Below are 17,542 nucleotides of genomic sequence, written 5' to 3' on the forward strand. Positions count from 1 at the left end.
ACCCTGACACTGCTCACATTTTGATGTGCCTGCTCTGGTTTGCTCCCTTCCCCGGTTCAGCCCTTGACTGCTGGAGAAAGGCCCGGCATATGTCTTTGAAGCAAAAGAGTGAAGTATTTTTGGCTCTGCAACAAATTTCAGTCTTTATACTGACTGCAAAAATATGCCAACCAATTCGCTAGAGAAGCTACAAAATGTCATAAGGCTGGAACAAAAAGAGGAGGAGCTTGGCTTTGGATATTTACTATGATTTAGGGTTAAATAAAGTGGGACAGGCCTAAGAGAACTCCAATGTCTATGGGGTCGCACGGAGTCGGACATGACTGAAGCCACTTAGCAATGACTATGCTAAATCAAGTATCTACCTTCTACCATTACGTCTTCAAATGACGAAATGTGCTCTCTGAGGTAACGGGTTTACACTGCTGACCCAGTCACTCTAGGCAAACTTTCAATTCTACCTGAGCTACAACATGTCATTAATGACAGTTTTGTGACATGTGGAATTCATTACATCTTTAGATTTTCCTTTAACTCTATACATCCTTATTATATGCAGAAGAAACAGATATTCAGTTCAGTCACTCAGTCGTGTCCGACTCTTTGCGACCCTGTGGACTGCAGCACGCCAGGCCTCCCTGTCCATCAACCAACTCCCAGAGTTTACTCAAACTCATGTACATTGTGTCGGACATGATGCCACCCAACCATCTCATCCTCTGTCATCCCCTTCTCCTCCTGCCTTCAATCTTTCCCAGCATCAGGGTCTTTTCAAATGAGTCAGTTCTTTGCATCAGGTGGCCAAAGTATTGGCGTTTCAGCTTCAACATTAGTCCTTCCAATGAATATCTAGGACTGATTTCCTTTAGGATGGACTGGTTGGATCCCCTTGCAGTCCAAAGGACTCTCAAGAGTCTTCCCCAACACCACAGTTCAAAAGCATCAATTCTTCGACGCTCAGCTTTCTTTATAGAAACAGATGTTAAGTAGACAGAAAACTCAGCCTGAGACATTTTATTTGTGTGAATGACATTTAATTTAGGAGTTTGATCTGTAAACTGGGAATAAAACCATCCATTCAGTGGGTCGCTAAGAACAGGAAATAAGATAATACAAAAACACTTTGTGAATCAAGTCCTACTACAAATTATCATTAGTCTGTGGACTTTTATATCAATCCTAAAAAGATCAAGTTATCACTGAAAGTTTCAAAGTAGAATAAGACTCAAACAACTGAAGAGAAAAAAAGAAACATTTTTTTCTTTATCTAAGAACAAAGTTACTTAATAGCCAAATAAAACAACGCATTTAAAATTCCTGTATCTGTTACTTTCTACACCTAACTCCATCAGATCACAAGAGGGAGAAAGTGTTCTTTATTGAACAGCAAAACCTCTACTCTGTGATGCAGATTCACTTAATTACACAATAACAATCATTGGTCACAACTATGTTAAATTGTTGTCAACAATGGGATTGGCATTTTTGCCAGAGACAGCCCATGGGATGTCATACAGTAAGATTTGTTTTGCTCGCACAGTCATGTTCTTTGAATCCAATTAATTAGCTCAAAAAACTCAGTAATTCCTATTTATTCATCTTCTGATGAAAATGACTTTTCAGAAAAATATAATTTATGTTAGCACCTAAAAAAATCCACCACCTTAGTGCATTTATTAAGTCCCAACTATGTATGTGGCTGTTAACTTTACAGGATTTGTAATATCTATAAGTGGAGAAAGCTCTAAGATTGCAGAGGAGTGTCAGCTAAAGATACTTTCATGAAAAAGCCAGATTTATGACATCCCCATCTGTGAAGAGAGTCTGAGGGGCACATGTTTTACCCCAAGCCCAGACTCGCATGTCACTTACAGCAATGGGGAGGCGCACAACACGTAGCATCAATGGATAAATGGCAAAGGGTATTTATCTGGGATCCTTTTGCAGATCAACATGAGATTTGAGAATTCTGCTCCCTAGGTAAGACATTTCCTAGACTAGGACTGGCCTCCAGAGACAGTTCCCTGAATAGCAGAGGAAACCAAATCTGACAGCTTGAGCTGGTGTTTTCCCAAACATGGAGTAGGTATCGCTCTCCAGCATTAACAACATTAAATCTCAAGTGAAAACTTACTCCCTTCCTAAATCTCCTTTACTTTTTGTGATAACAACATGCCACTCTGTGGATGATACTTGCCTAAAACGTGCTAGTCTCCCTCTAACTAAGGAAGCAGGCCTCGGGGCTCAGTGCTGGTGTTGGCAAGAGTAGCAACAAAGGACTGAATCTTTTCACTACATTTATTTTCACACTTATCACCTATGGCAAAGGACAGAGTTTTCCCACTGATGACTCTAGTGAGGTTTTCTTTGTGAAAGATTTAAATAGAAGTGGTTTGATTTTAAGAAAAAAAAAATTAAATGGAAGTAAATTAATCATAAAGATGGAATCTGATGGAGCACAACTGGGGAAAAGGTGGCTGAAGTACATGTGCTCGGACTCGGGGCTGAGCCACAAGGTGAAAAAGTGGGTCAGCCTAACTCATCTGAGGCAAAATACTTCAGCAGCTGACATTCATGCAGAGCTTCCATTAATTATAGAGATGCTAAACAGACGACCTGTCCGAGCTGAATTAACATCACTCATGTATTTCACCTAGGTAGGATCAGCCCATGTCTGCCTAAGACAGGTTGACAGAAGTTACGGTGTTCTTCACAAGCAAATTCAAATAGAAGTGGCAGGGTGCAAAGCAGTGCAGCACACAGCTTCTCAGAATCACCTGCAAAGCTCTTTCAGCACAGAACCCCAGAGGCCCCCCACAAGTCATTAGCTGACCCTACCTGTTCAGATCCACAGTAAATGTATATAAATGGGAATACACAATTTACGCTATTCAGTAGTGAATTTAGGGCCAATACACTTATTATGAACGAAAGTATCTACTCAGATCCCCAACCTGGCTAACACAATCTCAAAAGAAAGGTGCTTCTGGCCACAGGGAATGTCACCATCTTAGTCCTCTTTCATACTTAAGGTTTCAGAGGCAATTACTGTAAGATTTCCAGGACATGATACAAAAAGTTAAAAATCAGTTTAAAAAAAGCAGGGGCCTCCTATCATGCCATCCTTGCTAGACTCAACAAATCTCTGAGCACCGATATGCGTCAGTCCCTATGCCAAGCACAGGAATACAAAGCAGCAGCCCCATGGAGGGAGGGGATCGGATGTGAACGCATCCTGGCCAGCCCTTGGGTCACAGTCAGCCGAGGGAGCCGGGTGGAATGCAGACTCCTAGGTCTTCTTTCTGGCTCCTCCCAGACCGCCAGTCTGCAGTGGGTAGGAGGAAGGGGCCACTTAGGCAGCTTCCCTTTGATTTGGAAGCACAGGAGGTTTTGGATCCACTGATTCAACTGTATGTTGAAAATCTGAAATTAGCAGTAAGAAACATCTCACTCCTAAAAATACTGAATAACTAAAGAGAAGTACAAGGCAGCAGGGACTATTTCAAAACATTACAACAACAACTAAAAAGCATGGTATTACTATACAGTTTCCAAGAGAGTCATCTATACGACAAGAGTGATCAGACTACAAAATGGAAATGCCAGAATGACACTACAATCACTCGCCATCATTGACCCAGTAGAAATCCTGGTGAACAGTTAACTCATGAAAAGACAGCTTGGCTAGCAAAAAAGTACAGACATAACATTGCGGTGTGGCTCCACACCAGTGCAATATAGTAAATACTCAGTAGAGCAGGTCACACAAATCCTTTGGTTTCCCAATAGTTAAAGTTATGTTTATGCCATACCGTAGCTTATTAAGTGTGTAAAAGCATTATGACTTAAAAGAACTGGAGTGGGTTGCCATTTCCTTCTCCAGGGGATCTTCCCGACCCAGGGATCGAACCCAGGTCTCCTGCGTTGCAGAGAGACTCTTTACCATCTGAGCCACCAAGGAAGCCCCTAAAAGAACATACATGTGCTTAGCTGCTCAGTCGTGTCTGACTCTTTGCGACCCCATGGACTGTAGCCCACCAGGCTCCTCTTGTCCATGGAGATTCTCCAAGCAAGAATACTGGAGCGGGTTGCCGTGCCCTCCCCTCCAGGGGATATTCCCAACCCAGGGATCGAACCCAGGTTTCCTGCATTGCAGGTGGATTCTTTACCATCTAAGCCACCAGGGAAGCCCAAGAATACTATAGTGGGTAGCCTATCCGTTCTCCAGGGGATCTTCCCAACCTAGGAATCGAACAGCGGTCTCCTGCATTGCAGACAGATTCTTTACCAGCTGAGCTACCAGGGAAGAACATACATACCTTAATTTAAAAAAATAAAACTTTGTTTCTAAAGAGCTTCCCTCATAGCTCAGTTGGTAAAGAATCCACCTGCAATGCAGGAGACCCTGGTTTGTTTCCTGGGTTGGGAACATTCACTGGAGAAGGAGTAGGCTGCCCACTCCAGTATTCTTGTGCTTCCCTTGTGGCTCAGCAGGTAAAGAATCCACCTGCAATGTGGGAGACCTGGGTTTGATCCCTGGGTTGGGAAGATCCCCTGGAGAAGGGAAAAGCTACCCACTCCAGTATTCTGGCCTGGAGAATTCCATGAACTGTGTAGTCCACAGAGTCGCAAAGAATCGGACACAACTGAGCAACTTTCACTTTGTTTCTGAAAAACGCTAACCATCATCTGAGACTTTACCAAGTTGAAGTAGCAACAAAAATCAGTGATCAAAAATCACAATAACACAGTAACAATGAAAAAGTCTGAAATGTTTCAAGAATTCACAAAATGTGACAAAGACATGAAGCCAGTAGATGCTGTTGGAAAAATGGAGTCAAGGAGTTTGCTTGACACAGAGTTGCCCCCAACTTTCAGTCTGTAAAAGACACACTCTCTTTGAAGAACAATAAATCAAAATGCAAGAAGTGAGGTATGTCTGCAGGTCTCTCACTATGTTGGGTAACAACCTGCTCACAAATTCAGAATAACATTACCAACATGAGCTGAGTGATAAGCCTTGCTGCTACTGTAGCTTCCTCCCCGTCACTGCCAGGCAGCAGTGGTTGTAAAGGAACTGTCTGCTAAATTTTATAGCAACTGCTCATTTGTTCATAAAAGTCACAGATGAGTATCAGTAAGACAGGAATTCACAGAAGACTGCCCACATATTTTCACCAGGTTCATCAGAAGATAAGACAGTAGAATCTCTCCTTTGGCAGGTCCAAGTTCTTCCTAATACAGGAATAAACAGCTTGCAATGGCTACTTAGAAAATTTCTTGAATTTCAAAAACACTTGCTTTTAACTCTGGAAAACAAACATGTAGCAATAGGCCTCTGGAATTACAACAAAGGAGAATGGGTTGCAAATATTTCTTCCTGCTACAACCCCTCACCCCAAAGACAGAAGACACACTGGCAACGTTGGAAATGGTTTTCAGTCCTGGCCCCCTGACCACCTCTTTTTCCAGATGAATGAGCTATCACTCCTGAACCAGGCCAGGGACATCACATGGCGCCTTCCTCCACTTTGTGAAGTTGCCCCCAAGTCCATACACTTAGCCATCTCCAAACCTCCTGTTTATTCCATCAGCCTTCCCTTTGCTGCTGCCCCCAAAGAGGAACCTCCTTCTACATTTCCCAACTGAATCCCTGTCGGCACCTGGCCCTCCTCTTTCCACCAGAGACCCTCTTGACTCTTACAGCTTGAATAGCTCCCTTGCCACTAGAGGGACCAAAGCCCCCACCCAGTGGCCTGTGTCAGCTGCACTTCCTGCCTGCCTTCAGAAGGCACTGGAATATGTACTGAGTCTTGCATTCACAGCACACCTTCTTCTACTTTGGAAGTCAGCAGAATTCCTTTGTCATTGAACACGTATCTTATTAGAAGACACTATGTATGCTACAGACTGATAGAGAAAAAGAGAAGAACTATGATTTCAAGACACTCCCCCCTTCCCCTACCTCACCCCCAATATACAGACATACAGATAAAGAAAATTAGCTCCAAGAAACGTGCTGTAACCGAGTGAAGTGCTTCTAGAAGAGGGGACCAAGAGGGCCGCCTCCTGACTACGGAAGGCCTGGAAGAAGGAACGCCTTTAAGTGGGCTTGATGCAAACAAACAGTAGCTATTTTCACACTTCATCACTAAGCCAAATCACTCAGGTGTTAAAAATCCTGCAACAGGTTCCCACTGACATATCAAGCCCGGGGTGTCTGATGGCACTGAATCTCTCTGAACAGCCCCAGCCTTGTCCTGGCACACAGCTCTTCCCCACGGGGTACATCAGCTCCAGCCAATGGAGACTCTGTGGAGTACATTCCAGACAGCCTGGAATTTCCTGCCTCCGCGCTTGCTCCCATCAGCCCTGTGGCCAACCTGGCGCCACCAAATATGGCTGTGCAGTGGCACAAACTGTGCTACTGTGACGGCCCTGTCCATCCCCATCAAAACACTTCCCATTTTAGAGGATCGCAGGTGATTTTTTTTTTTTAAGTATTTTCTGCCTTTTCCACAATGGACATGTATTCCACATCTAAAAACTGACGGGGACAATTTGCACATGGGAAAAACAATCCATTCTACTCTTCGGAATAGCCTGATGTGAAGAAGCCTGCCCAGAGTTATGGTGCAAGAAGCAATCTGCGCTGCTCCGTATTCTTAAGGTTTTGGACTCTGTGTGAGTTTCAACACACATCTTTCCGCACCCACAGTGGCACCTCTTCTCTCTCGCAAACCTGTCACGTGTCAGGTATGCACAAGGGGCTATCCCATACCGCGGCACTGCATCCTCCCTGGGAGCCAACGAGGCTGCTATCATCGTCCCCACGTTACAAAAAAGAAGCTGAGGTCGGAAAATTTGCTCAAGGTGAACAACTAACCTGTGGTTCTTGCAAGTTTAGATGTGAATCTAGTCTGGTCTGGCTTCAAAACCCGTACCTCCAGAGCACTCGGCAACTGGCTAACTGTCTTTTCCAATACCAGCCGCTTAGAATCTTAAGCAGGGAGACAATATTTTATTCAGCTTGGTGCTCATTCTGGTGCCTACTCTGGGGCCTCACCCAGAAGCAGAAACTCAAAGGAACTTTTTATGATTACAGAAAAGATTCCTTGGGGAAAAAAGATGCGATGTGATCGTGAAGGTGTGACTTCGAACAACAGCAGTCCAGCCCGACAGAAAGCCCTGCAGGTTCCAAGCTGGACTGTGCCTCCGGCCCTGCTGCTCCCGTAGCCTTACTCTGAACTGCTCTCCTGCCTCCACCCTCCTCCCACAGTCTGCCCTAGTGAGAGAGATGGTTCTGGGTTCCTCCCTTACAGAAACCTTCCAGTGCGCCCAGGCAGCTTCCTCCTGGGGCCTACAAGCCTGTACATGAACAATGGCCCCGCCCAGAAGGCTGACTCCCATGTCTCCACTTCCCTAACTTCACGAGCTTTCTGCAGGTCTGCACACCGCTACTCCCCTCTGTCGCACACTTTTACTCCAGATCCCCGCAGGGGTGACCCCCTCTCATCACTTAAGGCTCGGGTCACCAGGGTCACCGCCTTAGAGGCCTTGCTTGAACGCTCTATTACAGAAAGACCCTGGTACTATTCTCTGTCTCAAGTCTGTATTTGTAGTCGTGAGGACAACAATGAAACAACTTGCAGTTATTAAAAAAAAAAAATACGTCCAGTTAGTTTTGCCTTTCTCTCCAGTGAGACTTTGAACCCCATGGAGGTAGAAATGATAACCACATCCCCGTGCCTGAAACAAGATGAGCACCCAAATACTTCTGAGTTGCTACTGACTCTAACTGGGTATAAAATTAAACTTCATGATCAGAACTTTTTTTTTTTTTTTTTTTTTACCACTATGACAATGCAAAACAACCTTATTTGGATTCTCCCATGATTGACACCCAGTTAACAACAGGCCTGGAGTCTCATAGCCCAGGGAAGGCTCAGAGGTTCATGAAACCCCTGAAGTCACAATGCCTCATTTTAAGTACATGCACATTTTGATGGGGGAAGACAGCATAGTTCCATCATATTCACAAATTAGAACATCAGATAGATTTAGAACTACCAAACTTGGACATTTCAAAATCACAGTTCTTTTAAAAAGAGCCATGTCTCTATACTCTGTGTCTATATATAATTTTACTACCCACTAAATTCACAACCATGGGACCTAGAAGAAAACAAATATTTTACTCCACTGATGCCGTATTTCAACAAAGATTTTATGAAATACATTTTCCCCCTAATTTTAATAAAAATCAGAAAAATACACATTCCTTTCAAGAAAATTCAGAAAACACCTAACATCTGATAGGCATTAACCCATTCAATGAATTAGAAGACCTACTTCCTGACAGAGGGGAGGAGTAGTATACCCCACCCATGCTGTCACAGCTTAATCCTGCTCTACCTTTTTACCCTCTAATGATGATTTTTAAATGGTTAAGCACTTACCATAATGTGATTGAAATGCCTGTGGTTTGACAACCTGATTACAGTCGTTACACACCACCAAGTAGAAATCATCGTGGGCTGGACAGAGACCAAATATTGGCATGTCTGCAATAAAGACAGAGAGTATCACTCACTCACGTGGTTCTCGTTAATAGGAAACCATCTGGGGTGGTGATATTTCCTAAAAGAGCTGCCTTATGATAAAGTGCACAGGATAAAAGTTATTCCAGTTTAAAAGTAACTGATGTGATGCACCATGACTATGAAGAGAGAAATCAAACCAGGCTTACAGAAACGCCATTATAAAGGGTTAAAATAAAATGCACAAGAAATCATTAGTATGAGGTAAAACAGACCAACTTATTAAAATGCAATCCATGAATCCCCTCACACAATAAAGAAACTTAAGGAGAAGTCTAATAATGCTTATGAGGAAGAATCTGCAACCACAGAAAATGCCTAGGAATTTACAAAGCAGTACCATCTAAAGGTTTTTTTTAACTATGCATTCTATTCCAGCCATCAAGTCTCTGAGTTCTATGGAACAGTTAAGAAAGGAAGCAGAGGTTTCCCTTAAGAGTAAAATTGCTGGTTTCGTCAACACGTAATACAAAGAAAACTATTTTCATACTTTTTTTTTCAGGTCACAACTAACCTCCAGTCCTTTTGTTTACATACTGATGCCACTGGAGAGAAAAAACTTCAGTACAAGCATAACACTGCACACATTAATCTCAGTTCAATTACTGGAACAGGGCAAAATACAAGTTGGATTTTTTTATAGTGAGAACTTGATTAAACATAAAACTAGTCTACCTGCATATATATGTAAATTGAAAGTACAGTAACTTGATACCTGATAATACATGGTTAACCAAAAAATCCTAACTGTGGACAATTAGTAATAATTGCAACAACCAAGGGAACAGAGCGAACATTTCAAATCCAGAATCTTAACTCTTTTAAATATTTCAAAATTGGTATTTTACACTAGATGCACTACTTAGAATATCTGCAATGAATGGATAATTAGCACATTTCAATTGGGCAAATATTTTAGTAGACCAAATACCAAGTTTAAAGGGAGGAAAGTGAAAGTGAAGTCACTCAGTCGTGTCCAACTCTTTGCGACCCCACAGACTGTAGCCTACCAGGTTCCTCCATCCATGGGATTTTCCAGGCAAGAATACTGGAGTGGGTTGCCATTTCCTTCTCCAGGAGATTTTCCTGACCCAGGGATTGAACCCGGGTCTCCCGCATTGTAGGCAGACGCTTTACTGTCTGAGCCACCAGGGAAGGGAAGTCCTTAAAGGGAGGAAAAAGATCTAAAAAGCTGATTAGCATCTGCTTTCTTTCCTGTAAGATTTAATTTCACCCTTTTCCACCCTGGGTAAACTGGGTGGTTTTAAAGGAAACAGAAAATGCCCTGAGGTGATGTAAAGTGATGATAATCTCTAAAATATCAAATTCCTGATCTAATATCTTCACGTGGCTATAGCTCAGATTTTCTTAGACAGTTTCTATTTACACTGAACTGCACAGACAGCTTTTGAATCTGAAACATACCAGGGAGCGACAGGATTCTGGGATCCAGGAGTGGCACCGAACACGTTCTACGTGCTACAATCTCATTTTACCTTTGCAATTACTAAGGCAGATACCATTATAACCCTGCTGTGGAGAGAAGGAAACTGATTCATAGAAAGGTGAACTACTTTGTCTAAGTCAATACCTGAGATTTCATTCTGACTCATAACAGTGGCTTGAATTTGGTTCCTTTAAGACCAGAGGAATACAATTTCTAGAAATTCCAGATGCCAACTCCAATAAGTTGACTGTCAGGGTTGCCCACATAAACTGATAAAAGAACATAAGAAGGTTCTAACTGATTGCTGATTTCTGTGACTAAGCTTAACAATTTCATGAAAAGTAAGAGTCAAACAATGTGCTCTTTTCCTCGAAAGCAAGCCCACATTGAGTTAAAAATAGTACACGTGGGAGAGGGGAAAGGTTAAATCCATGTAGTGATCCACATGTGGATAAGCTACTTTCCATGGCTACATTTGACATGACATTTCATTCAAAAAAAATTAGACTAGTAGTTTACCTTAGGTTCCATATATCCCTAGGTTAAATGACCCTGATACAGGACAATTAAGATGGAAAAGCTGAATTACAGAAATGGTATAACTTTCATAACTTACAGCTGAAAAATGTGAAACGTCTATAAATATCAAATCAATAGTTTCATTCATGAAATCAACTTAATTAGTTTTATTAATTAAACAGTAGTTAAAGCATTAAATTAAGTGATCTCACCCACCCTGGCGCTCTGTGATGACCTAGAGGAGTGGGATGGTTGGGGGGTAGAAGGGAGGCTCTAGAGGGAGGGAATATATATATATAATTATGGCTGATTTGCACTGTTGCATGGCAGAAACCAACACAGCAATGTAAAGCAATTATCCTCCAATTAAAACAATAAATTAAGTGGTTTCAGTTGAGACTGAATTCAGTTTAGACTTGGGCCCCTGCAATGGGCCTCGATTGCGTGGTGCCTCGCAGCACTCTATGTCAAGCTATGCGTTTACGATGTGTCACTTTGCCAGAGAAGCAGATACTGCTGGGAATTAGCCCCCACCCCTTTTATAAATAAGGCAATTGTAAAAAAAAAAAAGAACAAAAATACTGTATCAATCCTTTCAAATAATAAGAATATGGCTGGCCACAATGAGGCTTATGTAGAAAACTGTTCTTTTTCTGTTCTGATTCCTTTCATCCTTTTGTTAGACTCGGAAACACTAAGTGAGTAAGGGGTTACTCTGTGAGCACCAGGAAATCTACACTTCTGTAAAAAGTTCAATGTCTTCAATAACTTACAATTTTTTGCAACTGATGATGACAATAATGATGATAATCATATTTACATTTACTGAGAGACTACTATGTGCCAAGTTCTGAACTAAGCACTTTTTATAAGGTATATCCTACAATATGAGCCTAATCTTACTGATGGAGACAAGAACTCATCTAGTATCACCCAGCAAGAAAGTACAACCAGGACTCAAACTTAGGTTTTCACCATCTCTGAAATCAGTTCTTAATCTCTTAGTAGCACGGCACATCTCCCTAAAAAGCCAGCACGTGTATCCATGTGCACTCACACAATCCCTGTGGAAAGAACGAGGGTACGCTGAAGTACAGTTCATGCCACCGGATGAAACTGAGTTCCTGTGAGAAGAACCTAAAGCAAATTGAATTTTGAACCTAAAGCAACTTGAATTTTAGCTTTCTAAATTTTTCCAGATATCCATATTTAGACGTAAACTAGAGGATACAAAATAATTTAAATGTCTTCTTCAGGGGAAAAAAAGGAGTTCTATATCCTTTCTCTGCACTGAGACATTCCAGAGGCCTTAGCAACAGGAACAGCATGTGAAATGTTGTGGTAACAGAGAAAATGAAATAATTTTTGTGAGAGACAGTATGTATGTTTCCAAATACTTTTAAAGTGTAAGTTCACAATCAGCCCATCTATAAGTTAACATATGGAGCTTGCAAGAAGGGAAAAAAAAAGCTTCATTTATGACAGAAAAGAAAAGAGTTCCTATCAAGTTAAAATGAGTTCCTACTGAGTTAAAAAAAAAGTTTACAAAATAGTCTTTAAATATACAAGTTAAATCATTATATGAAATGTAATGAAAAGTTTTAAAACCGTACTTGATCCCATGGACTCTGACCTAATTTGAAAGAATGGACTTTATTGTGTGTAGGTCCTAAAGTTTTCTCAGGATTCAGGTCATCCCAACCTTCTAATTACTGAGTGGCCCGGCACCCACATCTAGGCCATCATGCATCTACACTTGGAGACCCCAGGCAGGCAAAGCAGGAAGGACTGGGTTCAGTCCCGTGGACACGTGAGCACACGTGTGCAGAGCCTCCCCAGTCCTGTGCAGAACGAAGGCCCTCTGACCAAAGCCAGTCCTGACCAGTTACTTCAGTGCCACCACTCTCACGGGAGGACTGCGCTCAACAACAAAATGGACACTGCAGCCAAACATTTCACCTCTGCAGCGCCCTGTGCGTCTCCCCTCTCCCACGCACCCAAACTTCTACATGCCAACAACTCCCACATTTCTGTCTCTAGCGCAGACGGCTCCTGAGCTCTGTCTAGACTCTCATATCCAACTGCCTACCAGACACCGCCATCTGGATGCCTTTCATACATCTCAGATCAAACGAGCACGTCCCAGAGAGCAGAGCTTCCCACCCTGCCCTGTCTCCCGCCTCCCACCCCCAGATCATCCCCCTTTTGTGTCAATGACCCTAACCCTGGACATTACCTCTGACTCCTCTTTCCTTCATCACACTCAGACCACCAGCAGGTCTGATCACTCTAACACCTCTGACCACTTCTCTCCCTTGTTTAGGCCCCACTGTAAAGCCTGTCTCCAGCACCTTTCCTGTGGACTGTTTAAGACATCTCCCATGTGGTTGACAATCCCTTCCACTTGGGTGCCTGAGTGAGTCTGAAATTCTCCAACAGATCATGTGACTACTGTTAAAATTTCCCAAGAAACTTCCCACTCCTATGGAATAAAATCCCAGCCTTTACCATAACCTCCAAGGCATGGCCAGAGGTTTATCCTCCCCGCTCTCCACTCCCTGTCCCCTCAGCCCCTGGCCCTCTCAGCCCCTGGCCCTCTCTGCTCCAGGCACACTGACCTCCATTCTCTCCTTCGAAAGCTTTTTCTCTGCCAGGCGCTGCCCTTGCTCTTCACAAGATGCCTGGTGCATTCTCACACATCAGGGCTCAGCTCAGCTATCATCTCACCTCCAGCCCCTCCCCAATCACTCTCAGTCACAGGCCTTGTAAGCAGAGTGGCTAACAGTGTGGGCCACTCCCCAGCACTCTGAATCCAATGTGATCTTGGGCAAGTTCCCTAATCTCTCTGAACTTGTCTCTTCGTATGTCAAACAGTAATGATCACATTCCCTAACGCATCAGGTGCCTCCCAGGGTAGAAAGGCCTTAGAAGACCCCAGGAAGTGCTCACTCATGTCCCCCAACAGCCTGGGAGGTAGGAGTCACACATCCTCACCGTACTGCTCAACCAACTAAGGCACCCAGACACTGAGACTTCACAAGCCAGTAAGTGGCAGAGTCAAGATCTGAACCCGGGTCTGCTGGGCCCCAAAGCCCAGACATTTCCCAGCGTTCTCCCAGGAACAGCCAGAAGCTGCCGCCTCCATGTGCTCCCATTGTCGGTGCCCAAGGCCAGAGCCCTGCAGCCTCTGCACACCAGTACAGAGCTCCTGACGGAGTTCCTGAGTTTCTTCCCTCTTCAGCCTCCTCCACTCTGCCACCAAAGTCACCGACCTACAGAGTAATCAAGTCAGTCCTCTCCTTGAACACCTCTGCTGCCTCCCAAGCGGCCAAGTGGGATTGGACCCCTGGCCTACTTCTCTTTAAGCATGGCCCTCGCACCCTGAGTCCTCACATCTCTGCAGGCGAAGTCAACCTGTTCTAGACTCACGGCTGTGCGGGTCTTCTCAGAACCTTGTTCTCTGCAGTCCTCCTATGTGGACACAACTGTGCCTGCAGCACAGAAAGTTTTCCTCTCTTCTTTCTGGAATCCCCACTATTCAACAAGAGCTATGCTCATACTCACACCTCCTTCATGGTCTGTCACTTACTGACGGAGGACTTTGAAGATAATGTGTACGTGGATGACTGTGTAGCTCTGTAAGACAGCAGATCCCTTGCCTTGCCTAGCAGATTCTGAGAAGTGAGCTCTCTCTGTGTGATGGTGAAGCAATGACTGGCATCTGGAACTTTCTCAAAGCTTCCAGTTGCTCTTCGGATAAAAACTAAGATCCCTGATAAGGCTGGCACCCTGCACATGGCCTTCATTCTGTCCCTGATGCACACCATGCTGTCTCCTGTCACAGCAGCATGGTGCTTGCTGTTCCCTCTGCTTGGACCCCCTTCCTCCAGATCTTCACCTGGCTGGTTGTTTTACTTCATTTGGTCTCAGCCTCAATGTCACATCCATGGAGACTTGGCTGGTCAGGCCCCCGTCTGCTCTCACAGCACTGACTCTGCCTTGCCACACAGCACCATGCCCGTTTGTAACTATCCATCTAACTGTGAGAGCCTTAATCTCCTCCCACTAGACTAAGTTCCACATTTGTCTTGTTTTCTGCTCCAGTGACAGTGCTTAACAACGCCTAACCTGAAGGATGAAGGGTGAAGGTGTCAGTCACTTAGTCATGTCCAACTCTTTGCAACCCCATGGACTGTGGTCCACCAGGCTCCTCTGTCCATGGAATTTTCTAGGCAAGAATACTGGAGTGGGTAGCCATTCCCTTCTGCAGGGGATCTTCCCAACCCAGGGACTAAACCCAGGTCTTCTACATTGCAGGCAGATTCTTTAACATCTGAGCCATGAAGCTTAAACAACTAATGCATGCACTAATATTATTGGATAGGCAGTAACTGAAATATTAGATGTAGTCTCTGTGGTGCCACCCAAGTCCAGGATATAATTGTGCCTTTATATCACATGTCACACAGTCACCCACTAGAACGGGGTGTCCACTCAGTAAGACAAAAGTTCAAGGGTGAGAAAGCTTCCCGTGAACACATGATCCTATTTCTAGGGGTACTTTCTGGTAGAATTTTGTGTTTCAGGGTCTGATTCTCAAATATGCACACTGGAAAATTCTCTTTTGCTAGTGTGTGCAGCACAGTAACTCCAAGCAGTTCTGGAGTCAGACAACTGAGATAAAATCCCTACTCTTTCTCTTAGTAGCTATGTGAACAACATTAAATTATTAACCTCTCTGAACTTCAGTTTCCTCATCTGTAAAACAGAGTTAACAGGACCTACATTTCACAGTGTTATCAGTTCAGTTCAGTCGCTCAGTCGTGTCCGACTCTTTGCAACCCTATGAATTGCAGCACGCCAGGCCTCTCTGTCCATCACCAACTCCCGGAGTCTACCCAAACCCATGTCCATCGAGTCGGTGATGCCATCCAACCATCTCATCCTCTGTCGTCCCCTTCTTCTCCCGCCCCCAATCCTACCCAGCATTAGGGTCTTTTCCAATGAGTCAACCCTTCACATGAGGTGGCCAAAGTATTGGAGTTTCAGCTTCAACATCAGACCTTCCAATGAACACCCAGGATTGATTTCTTTTAGGATGGATTGACTGGATTTCCTTGCAGTCCAAGGGACTCTCAAGAGTCTTCTCCAACACCACAGTTCAAAAGCATCAATTCTTGGGTGCTCAGCCTTCTTCACTGTCCAACTCTCACATCCATACATGACCACTGGAAAAACCATAGCCTTGACTAGACGGACTTTTGTTGGCAAAGTAATGTCTCTGCTTTTAAATATGCTATCTAGGTTGGCCATAACCTTCCTTCCAAGGAGTAAGTGTCTTTTAATTTCATGGCTGCAGTCACCATCAGCAGTGATTCTGGAGCCCAAAAAAATAAAGTCTGACACTGTTTCCCCATCTATTTCCCGTGAAGTGATGGGACCAGATGCCATGATCTTAGTTTTCTGAATGTTGACCTTTAAGCCAACTTTTTCACTCTCCTCTTTCACATTCATCAAGAGGCTCTTTAGTTCTTCTTCACTTTCTGCCATAAGGGTGGTGTCATCCGCATATCTGAGGTTATTGATATTTCTCCCGGCAATCTTGATTCCAGCTTGTGTTTCTTCCAGCCCAGCGTTTCTCATGATGTACTCTGCATAGAAGTTAAATAAGCAGAGTGACAATATACAGCCTTGACGTACTCCTTTTCCTATTTGGAACCAGTCTGTTGTTCCATGTCCAGTTCTAACTGTTGCTTCCTGACCTGCATACAGGTTTCTCAAGAGACAGGTCAGATGGTCTGGTATTCCCATCTCTTTCAGAATTTTCCACAGTTTATTGTGATCCACACAGTCAAAGGCTTTGGCATAGTCAATAAAGCAGAAATAGATGTTTTCCTGGAACTCTCTTGCTTTTTCGATGATCCAGCAGATATTGGCAATTTGATCTCTGGTTCCTCTGCCTTTTCTAAAACCAGCTTGAACATCTGGAAGTTCACGGTTCACGTATTGCTGAAGCCTGGCTTGGAGAATTTTGAGCATTACTTTACTGGCATGTGAGATGAGTGCAATTGTGCTGTAGTTTGAGCATTCTTTGGCATTGCCTTTCTTTGGGATTGGAATGAAAACTGACCTTTTCCAGTCCTTTGGCCACTGCTGAGTTTTCCAAATTTGTTGGCATATCGAGTGCAGCACTTTCACAGCATCACCTTTGAGGATTTGAAATAGCTCAACTGGAATTCCATCACCTCCACCAGCTTTGTTCGTAGTGATGCTTTCTAAGGCCCACTTGACTTCACACTCCAGGATATCTGGCTCTAGGTGAGTGATCACACCATCGTGATTATCTGGGTCATGAAGATCTTTTTTGTACAGTTCTTCTGTGTATTCTTGCCACCTCTTCTTATGGTAAGGATAAATGAACTAATCTGTGGAAGAGTGTTCTGTGCTGAATACATAGTGAACACTCGGCAAAATAAACAAAAACACACAACATCACACACACTAAACATGTTGTGCTGCAAGAGCCCCAGTGCTCACTGATGAAACTCTAAGGAGATTGATATACACACCAAATGGCAACTATTTTACAATGTGAGCTTAACTCTCCAGGGGTCTCAGTCCCTGCTGCTCCACCCTGTAAGCAATGAGAGGCAGAGGAGAGGTGGATGAGACTTGTGGGTTCATCCCATGAAGAAGATCCAAGTCCAAGTCCTGGAGCTTAAGCTCTACCCTGCAAGCATGCAAGAAGCCACAGTTTTAAGGAGGGAAGCCACATGATACAAAAGGTCACTCTGGCATGAGTGTGGATCTACAGAGGTAAGGGTGTAGGAGGGTGGTCCCCAAGGGCTGATGTATAAGTCAGAGCAAGACAGGAAGTAGTAATGAAGATGGGAGAGATGAGACTGAAGACATGCTCTGGAGAACTCTACGAAGACCTGGGGAGGGAGACCATGCCATCCAAGGGGTAAGGCCGAGG

The 17,542-nt window shown here is 43.9% G+C and overlaps 1 protein-coding gene across 2 annotated transcripts in view; it reads right to left on the reverse strand.

The window, feature by feature from the left end:
- The window catches only part of ATXN7 (ataxin 7), a 139,499-nt gene that overhangs the window by 66,608 nt on the left and 55,349 nt on the right, over nucleotides 1–17,542 (reverse strand). For both annotated transcript variants that reach the window (XM_081524522.1, XM_081524523.1), the window contains one exon: nucleotides 8,460–8,564. In XM_081524522.1, coding sequence (XP_081380648.1) covers nucleotides 8,460–8,564 — 105 coding nt within the window. The remainder of the gene's footprint in view (nucleotides 1–8,459; nucleotides 8,565–17,542) is intronic.

Source organism: Giraffa tippelskirchi, chromosome 9, assembly GCF_054371585.1.
Source record: "Giraffa tippelskirchi isolate mGirTip1 chromosome 9, T2T-mGirTip1v1.2.pri, whole genome shotgun sequence".
Lineage (NCBI taxonomy): Eukaryota > Metazoa > Chordata > Mammalia > Artiodactyla > Giraffidae > Giraffa > Giraffa tippelskirchi.